This window comes from Nicotiana sylvestris, chromosome 3 (assembly GCF_000393655.2).
Source record: "Nicotiana sylvestris chromosome 3, ASM39365v2, whole genome shotgun sequence".
NCBI classification, from domain to species: domain Eukaryota; kingdom Viridiplantae; phylum Streptophyta; class Magnoliopsida; order Solanales; family Solanaceae; genus Nicotiana; species Nicotiana sylvestris.
The window spans coordinates 144,279,815-144,295,131 of record NC_091059.1 but is presented as its reverse complement, the minus strand read 5'-3'; the positions used below and the strand labels follow the sequence as shown (position 1 = coordinate 144,295,131).

General features: G+C 29.7%; 2 protein-coding genes across 2 annotated transcripts; one reads left to right on the top strand and one right to left on the bottom strand.

The window, feature by feature from the left end:
- Nucleotides 1-1,116: 1,116 nt before the first annotated feature.
- Nucleotides 1,117-5,025, top strand: LOC104237783 (putative RING-H2 finger protein ATL21A). The gene is made up of 2 exons (XM_009792033.2): nucleotides 1,117-1,936; nucleotides 4,349-5,025. The coding sequence occupies exons 1-2, from the start codon at nucleotides 1,243-1,245 to the stop codon at nucleotides 4,783-4,785; spliced, it is 1,131 nt and encodes a 376-aa protein (XP_009790335.1). The 5' UTR covers nucleotides 1,117-1,242; the 3' UTR covers nucleotides 4,786-5,025.
- LOC104237863 (rust resistance kinase Lr10-like) lies at nucleotides 5,007-12,531 on the bottom strand. Its single transcript, XM_009792113.2, has 2 exons — nucleotides 11,716-12,531; nucleotides 5,007-6,666 (listed from the first exon to the last, which is right to left on the bottom strand). Exons 1-2 carry the CDS (start codon nucleotides 12,461-12,463, stop codon nucleotides 5,522-5,524), a joined length of 1,893 nt encoding a protein of 630 aa, XP_009790415.1. The 5' UTR covers nucleotides 12,464-12,531; the 3' UTR covers nucleotides 5,007-5,521.
- Between the last annotated feature and the right edge of the window lie 2,786 nt (nucleotides 12,532-15,317).

The window sequence follows — 15,317 nt, the reverse complement described above, 5'->3', positions numbered from 1 at the left end:
GAGTTGATAACTCGCTTGCACTTAAAATAATTGCCTATCTCGTTTGAAGGTGACTTCAATCATTCTTTCTGTAATGAAACATTCAATTATTATTTTTTCCCGATGTGCCATTTATCATTTTCTAAGTCAGTACCTAGTGGGTACATGGTTTTGTTAAATGAATTAATGGCATTGACTAACCCTAATTTATAAAGTCAAGAGTCAATACCAAAATGATATAAATGATTTTTCTCCTTCTCCATTCCCCACCACCAAAATGACAATCTTAAGAAAGGAGGATTTGATCCTTGCTGGCCAGTTTTGAGTAATACAAGCTTTCTTCTTTCTCCCTTGTAGCGTTTCTTCCTGAAGTATTCGCAGTAAGGTTAGAAATGACTCCTAAAACCAGATTAACAAATGGTATCTGCAACGTTAATTGTGCTTTAGCCGTCAACCAAAAATTATCTTTTAAGTGGAACACAAAAGAAATTTATTACGCCACCGGTCTCATTTTATGTTTTAGTTTGACAAGACATAGAGTTTAATAATGTAAAGAAATTTTTTGTATTATGTGGTTTTAAACTAGAGCTTTGTGTAACATATTAAAATACTTTTGGAATTTGATGGTCTCAAATATGTCATATCATTTCTACCGGGGAGTTACTAAAGGTAAAATAGGAATGGTAGAATTAAAAATATAGTACTAAATTTGAGAATGTTACATTCTTTTTAGATAAACTAAAAGGTTAGCTAGTACTTATTAGTATTTTGCTAGATTGACATATGTAGTACTAAATGGATGAAAAAGCATGGTAAGTGTAGGAAGGAGAAATCAGATTTACATCGAACCAAGAAAGAGTTGACGAGGAATTTAAGCTTAATTAAATTCGTCTACTTCTCCTAATACTCACCGAAATGAAACTAAACTACTCCAATATTTATGTTTAGGTAAAGAGTAGGAAGTCATTCTCTTTCATCCTTACTGTAAATCATTCCAGGGAGAAAAACTATCCCTGAATTATTTGATTAGTAAATTACCTTGAGAAAGTTCCAACTATTGTTTTAATATTAAATTACACTTCTTTTCTGAAAGTTGACTTACGATATATAATGACACCCTTTATCTTGAAGAAGCCAATCAATGGTTAAAAGTCGCTCATCACCCCTCCTTCTACCCCCTAAATATTTACTCTTACTTTGTTTTTAAAACTAGATCGACTTGTTTAACATATAGTAGTACCATTTTACAAGGCAAGCAACCCCATGGAATTGCAAAAAACCATTGCTCTGTTTCTTCTCCTCTCCTATTATTTAATTACCATAGTCAAAAGCACTGAAATTTGCTTTACCTCTGCATGTCGCCGGGACGAACCTTTGATTCGTTTCCCTTTTCGTCTACAGAAAATCCAATCCCAAAATTGTGGCTATTCAGGTTTCAACTTGCACTGTGATGCAGCAAACCAAACAATTCTTAAGTTACCAGATTCATCAGGAGAATTTACTGTTCATGATATAGATTATTCTACACAAGAATTATGGCTTAACGACCCAAAAGATTGCTTACCTCAGCTTCTTCTTAAACTTAACCTTTCTTCTTCTCCTTTTTCTGGGGTTTATTATCAAGATTTTACGTTGTTCAATTGCTCGTTTTCTTACACAAGGACCAAGCTAAATCCAATAGCTTGTTTAAGTGGTTTAAATTATACGGTGTACGCTACATCTTCTATGAGAGGAGCTAGATTGTTGTCAACACCAGCATGTAATTTGATTGGAACTATTGCTGTTCCAGTTCAGTGGCCATTTTTCGAACAGGTTTTGTCTTCGGATCTTAGTGGTGATATTAGGCTGTCTTGGGCTAATCCAGATTGTAGAAAGTGCGAGTCTAAGGGTGGACGATGTGGTTTGAGAAAAACCAATTTTAGTCAACAGATCGTTTGTGAAAATGTTCGCCAACGCGGTAATATCCATAACTTCATCTTTTTTTTACTCCTTAAAATTTCTCTAATTTCGTTTTTTTGTATAGTGGTATTTTTATGCTAAAAACTGAAAATTGCCTTTTTTGGCTTTCCTCCTTTTACCGTTACTTTAATGTCATAAAAAATTACTCCAGTTTTTATGACTTTACAGAAGGTGGATATATTTGAACTATTTTAAAGTGATGAAAATAACTTTGTCACTAAATTAAGGGACTTTTACACAAATATTCATTATTTACTTTTTCTATCTATATATATAGATTATACACAATTATATACACACAATATATAAATTACGCATATATTATATCTGTTATTATTAATTTAAGCGGTTGGTGAGTTAAGTTTAATAACTATATATACGTGAAATCATTTTCTTTCTTTTGAAATACCTCTTATGTTTCTAATCTCTTTTGTGTACGTAGTTAGCTTTTTCATATGACAGAAGTTTAATTTTTCGTGTTATCTAATAGAAGTAGGGTTTTATACATAAAGGTCTGTATTAAGGGTAATTAACTTTCTGGTAATTCAATCTTCTCGAAGCAAAGAAATCCCTACCTCTCTTCACATGTTTAAGTCAACAGCTGCCTTGGGAGACTTTTTGTTCATTTCATGTGGTTGGTAGTCCAATAATATATATTAGTACTGAAAAAATTATTTAATAATCAACTAGGGATACAGTTTCTAATATCTGAATATGCACACCCTAGATCCATAATGTTAAATATAATGTAGTTTTAGTTCAAAATACTTGAAGTTGTACTTTATCCATCAAGGTCGGGAAATAGGCTCTAGTTAATACCAAACGAACAGGGAGAAATTCTTAGGTTGAAAGTGGCTTCAAGAGAAGGGGAAAAAAAGGAGAGAATTCAAGTTTTACGTTCTAACAGTGAAAAAAAACTCATATTTACGTAGTCGGATCACTTATGATTGTAGATAATATTATTTGATAAACATCCATTCTTCACTTACAATTAATGATAAGTAGCATGCTATTGTAAATGTTTTTTACCATATAGCTTAAATCGATAAGGAAAAAAAAAGAACACCTTAAGATTTTTGGTGTTACTGTAACTTATAAGCTGCAATCTAGGAATTAATAATAGGGGTATTATCACTTTTAGTCCGAGCCAAAAACTATTTAAATTTGATAGTCGGAAAAGTATATAATTTTTGTATATAACATACAGAAGGTATATATATACAAAAACTATATAAATTTTATACATTTTTTCGGCTATTATTTTTACGACTGACTGTACAATGAGTATCATTTTTCCTTAATAATAAGCCTGCTGAAGTGGAATTTGAAGCTATCAACGAATGAGTTTTAAGTCAATCATAAAAGATAAAGTAATAAGGAGAAGAAGATGCAAGAAATGATTATTTGGATGAACTTGATGTGTAGCAGCTGACCCCATCATCTGACTTTTTAAGCCATTTTTCATTATTTTAGTGGCCTTTGTTTTCGACCGTCGTGGTGGTTTTGCATCTTTATGTTTCATTGCTCTTTCTCTCTCTCTCTCTCTCACTCAATAGTTGTATCTAACCCAAAAGAAAAAGAACTTTTATCAAACGCCTTTCCCTTTGCACTCAATATTCTGCCTAAGTTTGACTTAGGAATTGGAGCACTGTGTTTGAGTGAGTCAACAGTCCCACACACCCATTCTTCTACGTTATAACGATATGCGCGGAATGTTGCCTTTACTTTTTCCTTTCTTGCTTAATTTTAATAGGAAAAGTGACGAAGGAAAAAGGTTGAACAAAACAAAACGAATAAAGAAAAGAAAGAGCGAAATCAAAGTAAAGCTCCCATTATTCATAAAAAGGGCTAAAAATACCGGATTGTTTGATAAATGGTTTAAATTTACTCTCTGTCCATCTTTTGGTCCAAAAAATACACACAACGTTATCTTTCGGTGTATAAATACCTTCGCGACTAACAAAATATTGTGTGGTCCTTTTTTTAATGTTTTGACAAAATTTTATTGGGTCACGTGGCACCTCACCCTGGATTGAATAAACTTGCCCCAGATTTCGACCTGGGGCGGGTTTATCAATCCGGACGGGGGTGTCGCATGACCCAATAATTTTTTGCTAGCACATTAAAAAGGGGACCACACAATATTCCGTTAGTCACAAGAGTATTTATAGACCGAAAGATAATGTTGTGTATATTTTATTACCAAAAGGTGGACGGAGCGTAAATTTAAACCATTTACCAAATGATAGAGGTATTTTTGGCCCTTTTCCGTAATGTTATTCGCGTTAGCTTTGCACGCATTTTAACTTTGATCTGTCACTTCTCATCTGCACATGTAACGCTGATATTTTGTCTGCTGTTATGTTAGATCAATTTTATTAACTGAAGTAATGACTTGAAAATTTTGCAGGGCTTCCAAAAGGCGCACGCTACGCTATAACAGTGGGAGCTGGGGTGCCGGCAATGTTGTTCCTGATTGGGCTTCTATGTTTCATTTGTGGAAGGATAAGGTCTTGCAGGAGGAGAGGTAGAGCCCAACCAATACTAGAATTCAGTTCTACTGTGACACCACAGCCCATTGTATTTATGGGCCTAGATGGGCCTACAATAGAATCCTATCCCAAAACTATCTTGGGAGAGAGCCGACGTTTGCCCAAGCCCGATGATAATATTTGCTCCATTTGCTTGGCTGAATATGAGCCCAAGGAAACCTTAAGGACAATTCCTGAATGCCAACACTGTTTTCATTCAGAATGCATTGATGAATGGCTTCGATTAAATGCTTCCTGTCCAGTTTGCCGCAACTCTCCAAAGCCCAAGCCATTATCCCTTAGTGAGGTTCCCTAATTATGTCTCATTTGAGTGTAAACTTCATCTTTTGATTTATGATATGACTACACGAGATGAACCTTAGTTTAGTGAACTGAGAGCCTCATGGAATAGGACTCCCAGTTATTGCGCACTATGTATGTATAATGAGGTGCTCACTACTGGTTGTTGGCTTTTATTGTTGAGAAATAGATGTTTGGAAGTCATACTCAATGTTCTTGTGAAAAATTAGAGAAATATCCATAAAACTTTTTTTTTTCTCATGGTTTTTGGAGTACATGCTAATAATGATATCATCCTCATCTTACATGCCAAATGGTCATGATGCAATTTGCAAGACTGATTAGTTGCTGTTTTGTATAGATGCTGTTTGAGAAATAAATATTCAAAGTCCTATTCAACCAAATTGATATAGGTATACACCAAGGATATGCTAGTAGACTAGACTTGGGTACGGCCAGGTATTCAGTGTCTGGTTCGATAGGACCAGGAAGAAGAAGGTTTGGCAAGTGAAGGGGAATTCCGCTATAAGAGAAAGAGTGTCTCGATTCAATCATTCCGATCAGGACAACCGGGTTGGTTCGTTTCGTCCTCCTATATACGCAATTCTCTATCTTCGTTCGTGATCATGTTTGGGGAAAGGTAGTTGTAGAGGAGCGGCTGTGAAATGGCGACTCGCCCCTTTCCATTGAAGTAGGGAGGGCCTCCTTCCCTTTGTTTCTTTCTTTAAGGTGAGAAATATTATATATCACAGTTACTCAATATTCAAACTTGCACCAGTTCCAAAACTGCTTCCAAGCTCACAGCCGAATTGGCTTCTTTCTGCATTTGAACCCACGTTTGGCGAATTTATAGAGCCGAAAGGATTTGCTGGCATAATGGGAATGCCTTCACCTTCTAGCATTTGTATCACAACTTTCATGGATGGTCTATCCGCTGGAGACCATTGAATGCACCAAAGTCCTACAATTGCTAGTTTCTTGATTATGCTGCTGTCATCTTCATCCTCAATTTGGATTTCTATTTCTTCTCCTTTCTCTAGTTGTTTGTACATCCACTCTGGGTAGTAAATCTCACTAATATCGTTCTGTTCATTTGCGACTTCAAATTTCTTCCTTCCACCAATCATATCAAGCAACAACATGCCAAAACTATAAATATCTGCTTTATATGACACATTTCCATAGTTCCTGGAGAACACTTCAGGGGCAATATAGCCAATGGTGCCTCGAGCAGCAGTCATTGATACAGCACTTTGGTCCTTGGCACACAACTTTGCTAGCCCAAAATCTGCAACTTTTGGATTGAAATCTTGGTCTAGCAAGATATTATGAGGCTTAATATCAAAATGTACAATTCTTTGATTGCACCCTTGATGCAAATACTCGATCCCTTTGGCGATTCCTACAGCTATTTGTTGCATCTTCTCCCAACCTAGTGACGTGTTTCCATTCCCTGATGATATGATCTTTTGAAGCGTATCGTTTGGTAAATATTCATACACAAGAGCTCGTCGATATCCATCAGCACAATATCCAACTAAGCGCACAACATTCACATGGTGAATTCTGCCTATACTGCCCACTTCATTAATAAAGTCTTCACCATCGCCCTTGAAATTGTTAAGGACCTTAACCGCAACAAGAATTTCCTTGGTCAGCTTCCCTGTGTATACTTTCCCATAACCTCCTTGACCTAGTTTATACTTGAATTGCTTTGTAATCTTTTTGATATCTGCATAACTGTATCTTGTAGGTCTGAGAGCTTTATAATCCTCCAAAAACCTCTCAACCCTTTTTTGATCCTCTTTCTTTATTTTCAATTTGACTAGTCCGTAGACTGCTACAAAAGCAGACGCACCACCCAGTACACTTGCGACAATGCCTTCTTTTGACAGCCCTGTAAAATGAGGATGATAGCATTATCAGTTTGTATTATTATAAAGAAAGTGTTTAGGATCGAAATAATCAAGTGTCATGCAGAAGCTAACTAAGCAAACCTTGAACAACGATAAATCAGAGAACATAAGAAAAATACACCAAAAAAAACACAAACATTTAACGTGGTTCGGTCAATTGACCTACGGGGAGATGAGTAATCCACTATATAAAGAGAATACAATATATCGAGAGAACAACCTCATGAAGATGCACACACAAGTGACAGTATAACACTTGCCTCACGTTCTCCCCTAAACAAGACTCTCAATCCCTTTATGACTAACTAGTATTAGTACCCGGGCAAATGCGCAGACACTAATCATGTCAAATATTTAAGTTATTTGGATTGTATGTAAATAATCTTAAATTTACACTTTCTCAGTAAATGTAGATAATCATTGGATATTAACTACATGAAACAAATTAATCATTTCTTCTATTTTTCTATTTTGATACCATTCTTGCCGGTGTCATTTGATCCTAAAAATAGTCAGGAAGCAAAATAATAACTCATATTTATGGCAAAACAATCAAATGTTGAGACAATGAATGACTCTTTGGATAAGACTTAACTTTTTTACTACTACTTTACGCCTTATTTGGTGCGTTGATATCTCTTAAAAAATATTTCTTTCTTAAAATATCAGTTTCTAAAACATTATTTTTCAATAATAATTATTTATATAATAATGTAATTGAAAATATTATTCTTAATTCAAAACTCATTTTAGTTGGCTATCTAATAATATAAAAAATTGTTTAGCCAGTGATTTTTTTACTCCAAATTGATATTTGACATTAACCATGTTAAATATCCGAGTTATTTGAATTATATATAAATAACCTTAACATTTAAACCTTCTAAATAATTATATATAATCGTCAGATATTAATTAAGAAACACTACATGAAGAAAGATTAACATTTTCTCAATACTCGTAGTGATAATTTTATTTTTACACTATTCTCATAGGTGTCTCGAATATTATGTCAGTTGGTTAGTAATAATAATTTTTTAAAAACGGCACATAATGTAAATTAAAAAAAAATTCTAAGATATCCTTATCTTATAATCTATGTATTTGAGTTGAACAAAATATATTTGAAATCGATAAGACTAACTTTCAAATTTATTATACTCAACAAAGATGAAACATAAGAAGAAATTTGTTGTCATCTTTTATTTATGATTTTTAGATCTTTCTGACATTTTTTTCAATATTTATTTTCTTTTATCTTATTTTTTATGTCATTATTTCTTTTGTTACAAAAAAATAATTTATTTCACAATAAAAGGATGAGTTTTAATAAAAATTGTCCACATATGAACTTAATTATATTTTTAGTCTTTGGTTGAAATTATTTTATATTTTTCTTTTGGCTTTATCTAATCAGCCTAAATAGGTGCTCACCTGACCACTTAAATTAAAAAATTGAATGGTGTGTAATTTATATATAATCCATATATAATATGTGTATAATCGTGTGTTGTCGGTATATCATCTATTTATATTAGCTATAAAAAGTAAACAATAAATATGGTCGGATATTATGTAAATATTCCATAAGATTTCAGTTTTTTTAGTTTATCCATGATATAACTTCTATTATAATAATTTTAAAACTCTCTACTAATATTCAAAAATATCTTTTTTTATTATTTTGAATTAAAAAAAGTAAAGAGTCTTTTCGAAATAATTTGTTTACATTTAAAAAAAAATCACGTCATACCAATTTTTTCTTTATATATTTTTTTTGTTACACTTAAAATCACTATAGAAACTATCAATTAGATCAATTTCTCTCTTGTTGAGTTTGAAAAAAAAACCTTTCACATAATCTAATAATTCTAAAATAAAATTCTTCAACGAAAAAAATATTATATCCTTGCAATATTGGCTTGACTACAGCTAAATGAAGGGGTTTCAGCTTATACCCGTCAATTCCTTGAACGTGCTAAATTGAAATTAATGATTGCAATTGTATAGCCAAAGTTTTGTTATTTATTTGATGTTCATTTATGCAAATTGACTCTTCAAACAAATATTCTTCAAGAACTAAAAAGAAATAATTTTTTTTTAACATTGACTGATTTTGTTATGTTTCTTTCTCCAGCATGTATGTTTACTTTATTATATATGTAAGTAAACTTTTATTTGGTTTTGTAAACTCTTTATTGTTATTTATATAAACATAGACGTGCACCCTATATATTACACTTATTTTAAAAAAAGATCATTTTATTCAAATCTAGCTATAGTGTTTCAAAGAACTATACTTATAGGATATTAAATGTGAAAGAGTTTATATTTATATGGAGTATTTATTTTTTTTTGGCTAGAGGCGAAGTAGTATTTAAATAATTAGAAAAAATAACAAAAGTTCCTAACATGATTACATATGATCATTAACCGAATTAAGTATGATAACATGATAAAAAAAGATAATTTTTTTTAATTTAAATTCGAATTTTAGAGGTTTATCTATAAATTCAAAATTATCTTTTAATTCAAATTTTGTTATATATATATATATTAGCTTGCCACTTGGCTTAACCATAATGTCAATTATATATGGTAACTTTCTTGCTTTAATATATATACTAGTATCAGTAACCGCGCGATTTAAATTGCGATATAGGTTGTTTAAATCATGTACAAATAACCTTAAAATATAAACCTCTCAGATAAAAATTATATAACATGAGAATTTAATTATGAAACATGATATGAAATTATTGTTCAAATCTCATAGTGAACAACCAATCTTTTTAATATATATTTGTAGCAACCTAACCCCTTGATTTTGGTACTTGTATTTCGTTCCGCTGTCGATATTAAAGAATACAAAACATGTCATATTGTGATCTATCTTGATCGAGCACATTAGATCATATTACCTTAACAAAATTCTTATTATTACTTTATTTTTATCTGGAAGTCAAATATATCTTATTCATCACATCGCTTTTACATAAATTCTTTTTTTTTGTTCTTTTCTTATAGTTATTGTATTATTTAATATTTAATCATAATATTTTAATTATTTAAATTTATCAGTAATATTTTTAAATATAATTTAATTATTTTATTTTATCTATTTTTAAATTAATTTAAAGTATAAGTATCCTCACACTACCTCTATTTTTTTTATGTACATTCTCTTCCCTACTACAAATGTTAATTAGTTTTTATATTAATGTTTTACGTAGAACCAAAATAATGTCATATTTTGTTTTAAATTGTAAGTTTTAATTAGTTTAAAATATTAATACATAAGTTATTTGATTATCATGTTCCAAATGTATTGAGTTCTCTTATAATTAATTTTGTATTAGATGCAGTTAAATTTTCTTTCCTTTTTAGCTATAAGATACAATTTAATTTTTAATTTTCATTAGTAAGATTACCAATATTAGAAATTTATTTTGTATTTTTAAAATTTTATTTAATCATAGAAAAAAATTCTTAATATTTTTCAGTATTGTATATTTATTTTATTTTATTTTCTAAACTTATGATTTATAAATGTCCTTAAATAATCTCTATTTTTTTATTGTTCAATTATTTTAGTTTTTGATTTTAACTATTAGACTTGAGTTATGTGGACTTATATTATGACTTTTCTTAGTATAATATAAAAAACTTTCTCATCTCAAATTTAAATAAGTTTAACCTTTTTCCTATGATAAAAACCTGAATTTTTATTTTTTCTCTATTTATTCTTTATTTTTGATTTTATATTATTCAATACCTAATATTATTACATTGTCATGTGAATTTTTATTAGCCTGTTTGAATTTAATATTTATTTTTACCACACTCATTCTAATATAATATAGATAAAAATTTAAAAACTTTCTCATCTCAAATTCAAATAATTTTTATCATTCTATTTTCTTAATTGGACTATATTTTCAAAAAATATGTTATGCTTTCAAATTTAAACTAACTGAACTTAATTCAAATATAATCATAGAAAAATATTTTCTTAATTATTCGAACACATTATATCTAAATGTTTTAGTAATATTTACGTATAAAATATTCGTTTGCACGATTTATCTGTAATAATATGAATTTATTATTCTTGTTATTAAAATATCTTTTGTTAATTATTTAATTTTTCTCTTACCTTATAAATAATTTGTATACTCTAAGTAAGATCTTATTTTTCTGCTTGAAATTATTTAATTTTTAAAATCAATAAATCCTTAATATCTTAAGTAAATTTTAGTTTTATTTTATATTTTAACTTACTCCAAAGTATAAATAGTTATATGTATCTCAATTTACGTCTTTATATATTTTTATTTTTTTCTATTATAGTTTTTAATTAATTTCTTACCTCAATATTTCTAGCTAATATAGAAAATAATCTATGAGTAGATCAATATATAAATATAAATATAGATATAGATATAGATATAGATACAAATATACATATAAATTTAATTATAATATATATATTAGATTTGTCTAAAATCTATTTAGATTATGTATAAGATTCATTCAACTACTTCCATTAATTATGTTTATATATATAATTTTTAGTTATTAATGTTGTCCTAAAATTGCCAAGTAGCTTCATTTTAGCTTGCCACTTGGCTTAACCACAATGCATACTACTCTCCTTTTAATATAATATAGATAGATATAGATTTTAGAGCAGTATTTAAATAATTAGTTTTTTTTTGCTAGAGGTGAAGTGGTATTTAAATAATAGAAAAAATAACAAAAGTTCCTAATTGCATATGATCATTAACCGAATTACGTATGATAACATGATAAAAAAAGATAATTTTTTTTTAATTTAAATTTGAATTTTAGAGCTTTATCTATAAATTTAAAATTATCTTTTAATTCAAATTTCGTATAGAGTTGCATTTAACTAAAGTAGTCAAATATAAAATAAAGTTATCATATACTATTGACATTTATTAGCTTGTCACTTGACTTAATGAATGTGTTAACTGAAAAGGAAAAGTCAACTCTAAAGATAGTAGTACCTTTGCTAGGTTCTCCTGGGCCGTCAACGCATTCGGTTTCGCTACCTGAACCATTGGATTTCAACTTGCAGTAGTTTCCATCAGCTTCACAATTCCCACAAAATGGTTCAGACCAATGGAGAGGAATCTGGGTTTGACTTAATTCTTGTTGCCCAAAAAGTACCTCGTCTGGGATATATGAAATATTGTACATATATTTACAAGAAGATGGTAAAAAAGAGATACTCATTGAAGAGGCAAGAGCAAGGACGTCATAATGTGGGCCGCTAAGGCAAGTTATCCGATCAAAAGGAATTGCGTACCCTTTGTCTGAGGAACAATTGAATAAAGTGTAGCCAACATATGGATCCTGAGGAATTGTAGTGAACGGAGAAGCAGACGCATTTATGTTTTGAAGGTGCCTTGGAAGACACAAAGGATTGAAACCTGATACTTTTATTTTCTGTGACTTGTAATCAATTTCCCCAACAGAAACATTGGTTGATAGTGAAATGTCAATGTTCTTGGTCGATGCCCACAGGGGAAATGGGAGCATGAATTGAGTAATATTGTCTGATGTACAAGATAGTTCGAAACCAGGGTAGCCACAGCCAGGTGGTTGTTGATTTTTTAGCCGGAATGGGAACCGGATGAGCGGACCAAAGTCGCCACATCTTGTTGGCAAGCATTTATCTTGGGCTGCTACTTCTACGCCAGAGTGTAGTAGTAGCAGTAGATGAAGAAACAAATGAATAAGGATTGGGGTCATTTTCTCTTGGGGAAAAGAAACAAACAGTCTTTGATGATTGCAAAGTCGCCCTCACACTAATTTATGTACAGTATACTAGCAGAATAAAAGAAAGAAAGAAGCTTGAACCTTCCTCTTATGCAATTTTCCATAATCTGGATATATTTACTACTCCTCCGTTTCAATTCATGTGAACCTATTTGGCTGAGCACGAAGTTTAAGAAAGGAGATAAGACTTTTGAATTTGTGGTATAAAATAAGGTACATATATTTTGTGTGGGTATAAATCATTGCATAAAGGTAAATTGTTTCCAAATAAAAAAAAAGGTCATTCTTTTTGGCACGGATCAAAAAGAAAATAGGTTCACATGAAACGAAGGGATTATATAACAGGCGTGTTGTGATATTTTAATACTAGTGTTATTAGAACCAAAAAGCAATTTCTGTAGCTTAGACCTTCCATGTGTAAGGCATGGGAAGGATGAATGTTCTTTTTTTAAAAATGTTCACAGCGTGTACTTGTTGGCCAAAGAACAATAAAAAGGAATAATACCCCCGGCCCCACCACCAACTCCCTGTCAAATTACTCAACGTCCCTGGCAAACGCGCACAACAAATAAAGGGATATTCCCACGCCTCACTTATTATATTCTACTCACAATAAAGGCTGGAGTATAATTTATTTTATTACTATAATTAGCTAATACGGATACAAGAGGCCTCAGGTAACGAATCAATAAAATCACCATTGCTCTCTTTAATTTTCTTGAATTCTATTAATTGTTTTTTAATTATTGATAATTCTTACTGCTAGGATTCGTTTGGTTGGTGGGATGGAATATACAAGGATATTCTATTAGTTGGTATATCCCATGTGATTAATTATCCCACTTTTTATATGAGATATCTAAAATGATAATCCCACCATTTTAATACAAAATAGTTCTCAAACTAATTACTGCCTATAACTAAATACGAGATAAAATAATTCTATTTTTTATTCTGATCCCACCAACCAAGCGATTCATAAGGCCCTACTCTTGTCCCCATAAATTTTAGGAGTTCGGAACCAAAATGTGGTTTTTTTGGACTCAAACTACACAAATAGGTGGTAAAAAATGATCTTTTTATATATAGCGTCATAATACCTGGCGCTATATACTAACAGTAACGACACCGTTAAGGTATAGCGCGATGTATTGTGGCGCTATACTGTAAAAGCTGACATGGCCAGGTATAGCGCCACAATACCTGGCGCTATATATACATCATTAATGTATAGCGCCAGGTATAGTGGCGCTATACATAGATATTTTATACCCCTCCGTCTTCCACTCGATTCATCCTCCATTTTTAAACCCCCATCTTTCTTGGTCCTCCACCAAATACCCCGTTTCTGTCATTTTTTTTAAAAATAAAATAAAATTGGGTCCCCTCGACACATAAAACTCGAAGAAAAAGGGTCCCACATTCGACTAGAGTTTCGTGCTATTGTTGATTCACAATTCCAGAGTCAAAATTTCAATCTTTTTGCTTTGCTAAAATTCTAAATCGAGGTATTTCGATTTATTTTAAGTTGAAACATTTATAATAATGTATATTATTTGATTTGTGTGTGTTCTATTTCGGTTTGTATTTTTTTTTCGAAACTAGCATGTTAAATTTATCCGGATTTAATATTAGTGTTTTCTAAAAAAATATAAATTAGTAAAATAAATTTGTCTGTTAATATCTTGATTTATATATATGTGTTTTCATGCCGTTTTGTATTTTATTTGCAATTAAATTTATTTGTTGTTTATGGTTAGTTTAGATTATTTTTTAGTGTAGTAAAATCCAGACCTTTTTAGTGTAGTAAAACGTAGACCCTTATAGCATAGTAAAATTTAGAGCCTTGTAGCGTAGTAATGTATAGTATTTTAGCTTAGAATTCCTTTTGTTTAAGTATCTTATACTGGTAGTTGAAAATGCAAACTTTGTACAATTAAGTTAATAATTGTATCAACACACATAATTAGTAATTTGTACAATTAAGTTATTAAAAAATATGAATTTAAATTATAATAAAAACACATTATATATATATATATATAATTTGTACAATTAAGTTATTAAAAAATATAAATTTAAATTATAAGAAAAACACATAATTTTATATATCTATATATAATTTGTACAATTAAGTTATTAAAAAATAATAATTTAAATTATAATAAAAACACATAATTATATATATATATATATATATATATATATATATATATATATATATAATTTGTACAATTAAGTTATTAATAAATGTGAATTCAAATTATAATAAAAACACATAATTATTAATGATAGTTTAGTGTCACTGATCCTCAAAATATCGAGCCCTGAACATATATATATATATATATATATATATATATATATATATATATATAATTTGTACAATTAAGTTATTAAAAAATATGAATTTAAATTATAATAAAAACAAATTATTATATATATATAATTTGTACAATTAAGTTATTATAAAATATGAATTTAAATTATAATAAAAACACATTATTATATATATATATATATATATATATATATAATTTGTACAATTAAGTTATTAAAAAAATAATAATTTAAATTATAATAAAAACACATAATTATTAATGATAGTTTAGTGTCATTGGTCCTCAAAATATCGAGCCTTGAACCCATATATATAATTTGTACAATTAAGTTATTAAAAAATATGAATTTAAATTATAATAAAAACACATTATTATATATATATATATATATATAATTTGTACAAAATAAATTATTAAAAAATATGAATTTAAATTATAATAAAAACACATAATTATTAATGATAGTTTAGTGTCACTGGTCCTCA